Source organism: Raphanus sativus, chromosome 8 (genome assembly GCF_000801105.2).
Source record: "Raphanus sativus cultivar WK10039 chromosome 8, ASM80110v3, whole genome shotgun sequence".
Classification (NCBI taxonomy): domain Eukaryota; kingdom Viridiplantae; phylum Streptophyta; class Magnoliopsida; order Brassicales; family Brassicaceae; genus Raphanus; species Raphanus sativus.
In genome coordinates this window covers 7143050-7152657 of record NC_079518.1, presented here as the reverse complement: position 1 = coordinate 7152657, position 9608 = coordinate 7143050, and the positions used below count along the sequence as shown (strand labels likewise).

The 9608-nt window shown below is 31.4% G+C and overlaps 2 protein-coding genes across 3 annotated transcripts; one reads left to right on the top strand and one right to left on the bottom strand.

Annotated features, from left to right (window-relative positions):
• The first annotated feature begins 3378 nt into the window (after window positions 1-3378).
• On the top strand, window positions 3379-5770 carry LOC108819579 (haloacid dehalogenase-like hydrolase domain-containing protein At4g39970). 2 transcript variants are annotated; one of them, XM_056992172.1, is made up of 10 exons: window positions 3379-3912; window positions 3981-4025; window positions 4105-4155; window positions 4246-4320; window positions 4407-4440; window positions 4571-4626; window positions 4706-4765; window positions 4872-4931; window positions 5025-5071; window positions 5681-5770. In XM_056992172.1, the coding sequence occupies exons 1-10, from the start codon at window positions 3454-3456 to the stop codon at window positions 5682-5684; spliced, it is 891 nt and encodes a 296-aa protein (XP_056848152.1). In that variant the 5' UTR covers window positions 3379-3453; the 3' UTR covers window positions 5685-5770. The 2 variants fall into 2 exon arrangements, with proteins under 2 accessions (XP_056848152.1, XP_018448140.1); XM_018592638.2 differs by lacking the exon at window positions 5681-5770 and adding an exon at window positions 5153-5319.
• LOC108819835 (cytochrome P450 79B1-like) lies at window positions 5496-7783 on the bottom strand. Its single transcript, XM_056992171.1, has 2 exons — window positions 6807-7783; window positions 5496-6194 (listed from the first exon to the last, which is right to left on the bottom strand). The coding sequence occupies exons 1-2, from the start codon at window positions 7728-7730 to the stop codon at window positions 5562-5564; spliced, it is 1557 nt and encodes a 518-aa protein (XP_056848151.1). The 5' UTR covers window positions 7731-7783; the 3' UTR covers window positions 5496-5561.
• Between the last annotated feature and the right edge of the window lie 1825 nt (window positions 7784-9608).

Here is a 9608-nt window from a genome sequence, read left to right as displayed (position 1 = left end):
TGGTATCATCAATTTTCTACAAGATATCAAAGACCAAAAGATAGCGTTGAGAAGGTTCACACACAATTTCCTCACTTTGATGATACTAACTGTCCGTATCAAATAAATGTTTCGTTCCAATACAAGTTACATTTTATAAAATACTTTTTTTTTGGTAAAAAATGTTAAAATTTATTACCATTTTGATTTTTTGACAGAACTAACATAGAAACATAGAGCAGAAGATGCAAAATTAAATCTAGACACCTACTCAGTCTAAGCTACACAAGGAGAACAACTACAAGCATAACAACAAGTAAGAATTTCATTTTCTTAAAGTAATCCCAAGTTGATGGTCTTTTTGTAAGAACTTGGTCTTCATATTGCTTCCATTTGAAGAATTTTTCCAAGTTTCTAGATCCTTCAGTATTGTTATATATGACTATTGCATTTGGAATCTTACGACGATTTCTAACCATTTGAAAGTCAAAAATCAAAAAAATGAAGCAATTTTGTCAATTTTGCGGCTTTGAATGTTTTGTAACAATATATTTATTTATAATTTGTCAATTAAAATATGTTTTTATCATCAAAAATTGAATATGTGATTTCTGTTAAAATATTTTTCTAAGAATAATTGTTTTTAAAAAAGATGAATTGACTATTTTAAATTAATTTTGAATATTTTCATTTTGATATTTTAATTTAAAATTTGTACTAAATTAGTTATATATAATATTCATAATTCATTTTTTAAAATAAAATTAGTAAGTTTTGAAGGTATAAAATTGAAATTTTTATTTTAAAATAATTTTTAGCCAAAGTTTATGTCTTTAATAAGGCTAAAGTCAAAACAATACAATTGTTACACACTCTGCATATCCAATTACATAGGAATATAAAACTACTTTTCAATTCTACAAATTACATTGACATATTATTTATAGTTTATAAATACTTGATTACTAAAAATGATTTTATGAGCATTATTGTTTTTTATATAAATCACATATTTAATCATCATAAATTATTGATTCTAGAACTGATTTTCTTACTCATAAAATAAATAAAAAATAGAAAATCACTTTAACAAATAAAATTATAATATTTTTTCTTAAACTCATAGACACCTAAAAAAAATTAATTAAGTGAGTTCTCAGTTAACATAAAAATACAATTTCAAAATAGATTTTATAAATTAATATATAAGCTTGTATTTAGTTTCCAATTTTTTAGCAAAGAGAGATTATGAGATAATGAAACCAAGTAAAATAACAGCATTCAAAAACATGAAAATGTAAGAAAATATAAGCTTTTAAATATAAGATTATGATTATGGGCCTAAATATAAACACTAAGTTTATTTGATTTTTGTCTGTATCTTAATAATAGGACCATTTAGTTGTTCTAACATTATAGTTTAGTTTTCGATTTAAATTTATTAATAATTGATAAACAATTATGAACTAAAGGTGAAAAAAATATTTTTATTTGGTGATGTATAATATATTTACACATTTTTGTTTGCAAAAAGATATTTTGAAATGTATTTCATACCCCTATCCATATGTACTTTATTAATATTTTAAACATGTATATATGTGAAATAGATAATATGATCTTTTCGAAAAACCCACTTTTTACTATAATTTATTTTATAAATTTTTATGCTTGGATTTACTTAAAAAATATAGAAATATATCCATAGCCATATTTATATATTATTAAGTTGTAAACGGTTTACGTGTGAGATTGAAAAAAAATATATTTATTTTAGTAAAATATTGTAAATTTATTCAGTACTACATTAATTTATATTTTAAATAATAGAAAATTGAAATTCGATAATATATTTTTAACCCATTTGTTTGATAATTTTTTATAATGATCGTCTAATGATTTTTAAATATGTTTATTCAACCCATTTGTTTATAAATTAAGTAAATATAACCAAGCGAGGACGGCCTAATGGTCTTGAGGGAGCTTTGGCCCCAATACGGACATGGGTTCGAATTCCGCTGGCCAGTGGAGAATTAACATTTTGACATCGTCAGGGACAAGGAACCAACACGTGAACTGAAAACGTAGGCTGTAAACACATAACTAGTCTAGACCCACTTATGTGGGAGACAAGATACCTCTGTATAATCAAAAAAAAATGAAAAAAATTAAGCAAATATAAGGAAACAGTGGGGTTTGAATCCGAGTTTTGTGGGTTGAAATATGATGTTTCAAACCAACTTTGCTGTCACAGATCAATGAACATGGTGTACAAATATAGAATTTTAATCTTTTACTTGTGTCAACTGACCCCACATCTCTTAGGGTCCGCCCCTGGGCAACACATTGATATGGATTTACTAATTCTTTTTTTAAACTCATAAACAATTTATCATTACTTATCATTAACCACTTTGGGAGGAACATGATTTACATCACAAAGGTTTCAACCACATTTACAAACTGAGACCTCTAGTATCACCTAAAGCCACCAGATTGACCTTACGCTACCTGAATTCGGACTCAGATGTAATTCAACCCGGTGAGGACACCACTCTACTTACGACTCAAGTAAAGCAGCCTCTTGGACCCCTAAATTAGACCTCAAAATACAGAGATAATAATCAAAACAAAAGCCAATGAGATGCAACTAGTTACAGATTGAGTTACCAACAAATGGTCACCTAAAAATTGAGTTCAGCCCGTGTACCATTGTTCACCACCACATGTGCAAAAATTTAGTTGTAGGTAAATTAGTTGCAGCAGCAGAATATTACTATAGATTTTATCTATATAATGTAGATGAAAACAAAATATTTGATGTATATATAAAATAATTATTTTATCAACTAAAATAATTTATATTAATTGTTTTTGTAAATTATCAAAGTTTATTGTTATTTAAAATGTGAATATTTATGTTATTTAAAACATTTTAATAATTTTAAAAACACACAGAGTTAAATTAAAATATCTATAGATGTTTTACTATAATTATCTAATTTATTTGATATTATAGATAGTTTTTTTATTTTACAGTTTCTACAGCCTATAAAATAAATATATAGGGTTTTCTCTAAAATACATAGAAAAAAATTTGCTTTAGTTTTTTTGATGTATATCTAAAAATAAAGTTATAATATAATTGGTAAAAACTAATAGAAGTTTGTTGTAAACTTTAAATTTTGAAAAGAAAGTTACAACATAATTGGTAAAATTTAATGATTTAAAAATAAATAAAGTTAAATTAGAAAGAAAAAAGTCAGGTTGTATGGCCTTAGACGATGTAGGTTTGCTACCAGCTGAGTTAGTGGGCCTTTGTGACCCTAGAGCCATTTGCTTGTATGATATAAAAAAGTTAGTTAAATACCGTTACTCGCAAGGAAGACCACACATTTTTTTTTATATTTTATCTCACTAAGTCAGAGCAGCTCGGATCCACACACACACACATAGAGGGTTAGAGATTCATCAATGGCGGTTTCTTGCAGCTACTCATCGATTCTCTTCCCCCGATCCACCGCGGGTACCTCCTCCATTGGCTTCAACCGCTTCCCTTGTCTCCAAACTCTGCGTTTCAAATCAAGAAACGTTTATCCAAATTCTCGTGCTTCTTCAGTCTCGGCATCATCAGCTTCACGGTCTCTCGAAGCTCTGATCTTCGACTGCGACGGTGTGATACTCGAATCGGAGAATCTACACCGTCAAGCTTACAACGACGCATTCTCGCATTTCGATGTTCGATGTCCTCCTTCCTCATCCGAGTCTCTCAACTGGAGCCTCGAGTTCTACGACAAGTTTCAGAATCTTGTCGGAGGTGGAAAGCCTAAAATGAGATGGTACTTTAGAGAGAATGGATGGCCGACTTCGACCCTTTTCGACACACCTCCAGAGAGTGACGATGATCGAGCCAAGTTGATCGATACTCTTCAGGTCATTCACTCACATTTCTTGCACTAACAACGCATCCGGATTGATGTTAAAATATGTTGACTTTGCAGGATTGGAAGACAGAGAGGTACAAAGAGATCATTAAATCAGGAAGTGTAAGTAGTGATCTTGAAAAAACTTCATCTTAGTTTCTCTGAGATTGAATCTAAATATCTCTGCTTCTTTTGGTTTCAGGTAGAAGCAAGACCTGGTGTAATAAGACTAATGGATGAAGCAAGAGCTGCTGTAATAACAAGCTTTGTTATAATACCCTAATTAAAAAAAAACTTTTTATTTTTATTTCTTTATGTGTTGGTTCTTCAAATGATGCTACAGGGGAAGAAACTATCTGTGTGTTCTGCAGCTACAAAGAGTTCAGTTGTCTTATGTCTTGAGAATCTAATCCAAATCGTGAGTTTTTTTTCCTTTCCTTTTATCAATCTCTCTCATAGACTGGTGACAATTTTATTTAACTCGGTTATGTTTATGTCTTTTAGGAGCGGTTCCAAGGACTTGATTGCTTTCTTGCAGGTGATTTTTCATCACATTCTCTATTTTGAGTTACTTATTACTTGGTTGGCTTTATATGTCAAACACTTTGTCTAAGGTTTCATACTTTCATTCACCACAATTTTTTTTTTTGTATTATTTTGATTTTCAGGAGATGATGTTAAGGAGAAGAAACCGGATCCTTCTATATATATAACAGCTGCCGAGGTATAATAGAGCTAACAAAAGTTTATATAAAATGACAAGAATTAACCAAGTGGTACGTTCTGTATATGTTTGATTGCAGAAGCTAGGTGTTTCAGTGAAAGACTGTTTGGTCATAGAGGACAGTGTGATTGGCCTGCAGGTTAATAACTCTAATCTTTTTCTCGTTCTTACATCTTGAAACATCTTAAACTGGGTTCTTGAAGCACAATCTTGAAAAATGGCTTTTGACTTTCAATATATGTAAGGCTGCTACAAAAGCAGGCATGTCATGTGTGATCACATACACTTCTTCAACCTCTGATCAGGTCTGCTCTACAACATCTTCTTCTTCTTCTTTTTCCATCTTCACTATTCTCTTTTTCTTGGTTTGTATAACAGTTGAAAACGTGTTCTTTCAGGACTTCAAAGAGGCGATTGCTGTATACCCTGATCTCAGTAATGTGAGGTAAGTAGTGTTATATATAAAACTTGAAGTTTCTCACAGTTATCCATTTTCTAAGGTATGGTGTTTTGTCATTGTTCGTAGCTTGAAAGAGCTGGAAACTCTGCTTCAAACCATTGTCACTGCAGCTTAATACACACATTTGCCTCCTTTTCATTTTTGTTTCTTCGTCTGCATTTGTACATCTGTTTTTGCTTATTAATTTTTTTTCATTAATCATATAAATAGCAGCACAATTCAAACATGACCTACCATGAATCCTCAAAAATCCATATATAAATTGTTCTTCAATTTTCCTCTCACCTAATACGTATTAATTTGGATAATTTATAGTAATTGCATTTTATAGAGTTTGATTGAGAAAATAAAGAAAGAACAAATTCTATATAAAATTTAAAAACACACACTTCCAAGTGTCCCCAAAGGAACCAAACCACACACAAGTTTGTTCAGAAATTAACATAGAGTTATTTAAAGTATATACATTGTCGTCTCAGTTCACAGTCGGATAAAGATGCTCAGGCAATCTCAACTCACCGACCATAACCAACGGTTTAGCCAAAAACATATCATGACTAGACTCCATCAACTCAACCCTTGTCTCATTCTCAGGTAGCTTCCACGTGAAACCTTGAAGAAGTCTCGCGAACATCATTGTTATCAACGCCGTACCTAAAGTCGGAGCAGCACAACCTCTTTTTCCGGTACTAAACGAGATAAACCGGAGATCATTCTCCGTCAAAGTAACTTCGGAGCACTCGCTGAGATGTCTCTCTGGTTTGAAGCTAAGTGGGTCAGCCCAAACTTTCGGGTTACGGCCCAGCTCATATCGGCTAAGAAGGACTTGACTTCCTTTAGGGATGTGATATCCGGCGACGGTTGCGTCAGAAAGTGCCACGTGCGGGATGTTAAAGGCGGCGATGGGATGGAGGCGGAAAGTTTCACGGAGAATCGCTTTGAGGTAGTTTAGTTTTGGGATGTCGGATTCTTGGACAAGTCTTTCTTTTCCGACAACTTTGTCGATTTCTTCCACTGCTTTAAGGAGAATCTCCGGTTTGTTCACCATCTCCGCCATGGCCCATTCGATGGCGTTTGATGGATTGTCTGGTACCGCCATTACAAGCTCCTATCATACAGAAACAAGTTTTTTTTTTCTTTGGGCTCTTATTCTTTATGCAAACAAGGATCATATATTTTTATACCAATCTCTTTTTCTAATTATTATTAGGAAGCACATATTCGTTCTTCCAAAAAAAAACAATATCGTGTTAGGTATAAATCTACTTTTCCAATTAAAAAGTTAACGTAAAAATGGTATTATCTTAAAAATGTATTTTGTCACAGGTTTTTAATATTTTACGTAGTTGGCTCTTTTGGTCTTCATGCAAACAAGAAGCATATATTCGTTCTTTGAATATATATATATATATACGATGACAAAAAAATATATATATATATACAATTTGGAATAAATATATTTTCCAATTTTAATTTTATCGTAAAATGGTTTAAAAAACGATTTAGAATATGTTTGTACATTTTTATTAGTTAATCATGATAAAATGTAAAAACAAAATTAATAGGTGGTCAATTTTATTCCTAGAGCGGAATCTCTAGCTGGAGTTTTTTTACTACTAGATCATGAAGACTTGATTCTGATAAATGCCTTGTGTTATATATAAATAATTGTAACATGATTTTCTGTTTTTTGCCATAGGAACTGTAACGTGATTATTACCTTAATGGTGGGTTTGATTTCATCGGCGGTAAGCAATGGGTTTCCTTCTTCATCTTTGATCGAAATGAAAATGTCTAGAAAATCCTCGATTTGAGTTCTCTTTCCATCTCTCCACATCTTGATCCTTGCATCGATGATTGGATCGTGATACTTATCCATAATAGCACTCGAGTCTCTTATGATCTTCTCGTGACCGTTAAGATCAAGACCCGTGAGCATAGGTAGATAATCAGAGATACAAAAAGCGAACGTAAACTCTAAGGCTTCAAACATAGCTTTCATATGCTCGATATCCCCTGCGGTCGGTCCACCGTCCGGTGCGGTGTTCTCAGAGAACGTTCTTGTCCCGAACATAAGCTTCTTGATAGCGTTACCGCAGTAATGCCTTGTCACGAACCGGAAATCGACCGAACGCGAGTTCTTGACCATGTTGTATACCCATGCTGTTAAATGATCGTTCTCTTCTGCTCTCTTCTGATGAAGCGACCTGTATCTCGAGGGACAAAGGAGTTCTGTCATCACTACTTTCTTCATTTTCTTGAATTGTTCACCGAAAGGAGTGATAACGCAGGTTTTGTAGCCGTTAGAGAGGACGTTTTGTGCGTAAGTCATAGGTCTTGAGGCGAATAGAGCGTCTTGTTGCTTGTATATCTCACGTGCTATCTTAGGGCACGTAACGGTGATCACGTGAGTGTTTCCTAGCTTCACGCAGGCTATCTCAGTGTTTAGCTGCTTCATGATGTTGTGGAGCCAAAGGAAAACGGGACGGCTCTTTAGCATCGCTAGAATCATTCCGATGACCGGCCATCCGGTGGGACCTGGTGGGAGAGACAATTTCTTATTGTTTTGTTTCGTGATCAGTTTTTTGAGAAGCATCACTAGGGTTATAGTCACAAAGGCTTGAAGCATTGTGAGGAGATACATGTTGCTGAACAATGATGTTTGCGTTCTAGTAGTGGAAGTGGGATCCGAAGAGTTTGAGATAAAATTGTTAATTCTTTTGTGTGTATATATATATATATATATATATAGAGAGAGAGAGAGAGAGAGAGAGAGAGAGAGAGAGAGAGAGAAGAGAGAGAGAGAGAGAGAGAGAGAGAGAGAGAGAGAGAGAGAGAGGAGAGAGAATCAAAGTATGTTGTTGTTTTCTTGGTTTCTCTGCATGGATAAGAGCCTCACCTTCCTATTTATACTATCTTACCAAGTGATCTTAAAATGTGTTGAAAAGGTTATGGAAAATGCTGGATGGGTCGGGTCCATCTTGAGCACTACTACCATTAATTGTTGAATTATTACGATTCCAACGTTTCAAAATATCTATATTTTAGTATCTGTTTAATAATATTCTGTTTAGTTGGGAATTTTAAATATTCTAAGTGCCTTTGTAGGTGACCTGCCAAAAACTCCTCGTGCTAGATAGGCACTTGAAAAACAATTAAAACAAATGGAGTATTATTCTTCTGTGATATTAATGATTTAATAGAGTGTTAGGGAGAGTGTTCCAAACAAGTGTTGGGGAGCCCTGGAGGTATATATATGTGTAACCACTGGTTTTACATTTTATATTTAAAATTTAAAATGTTTTTCTTCAAAAGTAAAACTTAAAAACTAACTTTAAAATTATTTGTATTTTACAAAAGTGGTTTATATTTATCAAGTTCATATTTTTTTTATAAATAACCAACACACATATAAAAATATTACAGAAACATTAATTAATAAAAGCTTACATTAAAATATAAAACCAGATTATTAGTGTTGTTATATTATTTAAATTTCTATAATAATTATGTCTTCATGTACCTTTTTAAAAGGTTTTTTATTAAGTTTGTTTTGTAATGTTATTGTTGTCTAACTTTACTTTTAAAATAATATAAAGCTTGTTTTAAAATTTTTATTTAATTTTATCTGTAAAATTTATATTTAAAGAAACTAATCTGAGATTTATGAGATATATATTTTTTTTAAAAATGATAAATGAGAAAATATTTAAGAATCATAAATAGAAAGTGTAATTGTGAAACAAAATGCAAATAAAATGATGAAAGTTCAAATTTAGAATTTTAAAGTTTCTTTTTGAAAAACAAAAAACTCTATATTTGAAGTTATATAATGCCTTCTAGAGATGCTCTTTTATAATATATGAATCGTAAACCAACTCAGACAAAGTGTTTGACACCCATTTATAGACAAGTGTTATTGTGTCAAAGACAAAATTTAATTATGAGATGATATTTTTCCTCATATTTGTATTTTTGGATAACATACTCTTTCCGTTTTTTAATAAATAGGTTTAGACTTGTGCATATAGATTAAAAAAATAATTAATTTCTTACATTTTGTAAATAAAATATTATTAATTGTTTATTTAACTATAATTCAACCAATAATAAAATAAAATGTATATTTTTATTGGTCAAATAATATTAATTGTTAATAAATTTTACGTAAAAACTGAAAAAACGTCATATAGTTTAGAACAATTTTTTTATCTAAAACTACTTATATTAAAAAACGGAAGGAATATGTAACATCGAAGACATTTTGTTTTCCGGTAATTTGGGTTTATCATGGACTTTGAAATTAAAACTAGTTAACGATAACTGGATTCGATGTTAACTTTTATATATTAATTTATTGATTCTCTAGATACTGATATGAGATTTAGTTCATTCATTAACACTTCTCTTCATAGTTCATGTTCAAGCATGGACAATTGTAAGAATAACATATACAATTATTTCAACATTAAATAGCTTTTTTGTAACACCAACATTATATGGTTTTGATACGATGTTAATT

Excerpts from the sequence above, each read along its gene's own strand:
- LOC108819579 (XM_018592638.2), top strand. The coding sequence starts at position 3,454 with ATGGCGGTTTCTTGCAGCTACTCATCGATTCTCTTCCCCCGATCCACC. Across the intron at positions 4,321-4,406 it reads TTGAGAATCTAATCCAAATC|GAGCGGTTCCAAGGACTTGA; the intron begins GTGAGTTTTTTT and ends TATGTCTTTTAG. Across the intron at positions 4,766-4,871 it reads ACAGTGTGATTGGCCTGCAG|GCTGCTACAAAAGCAGGCAT; the intron begins GTTAATAACTCT and ends AATATATGTAAG.
- LOC108819835 (XM_056992171.1), bottom strand. The coding sequence starts at position 7,730 with ATGTATCTCCTCACAATGCTTCAAGCCTTTGTGACTATAACCCTAGTG. Across the intron at positions 6,195-6,806 it reads AAATCAAACCCACCATTAAG|GAGCTTGTAATGGCGGTACC; the intron begins GTAATAATCACG and ends TCTGTATGATAG.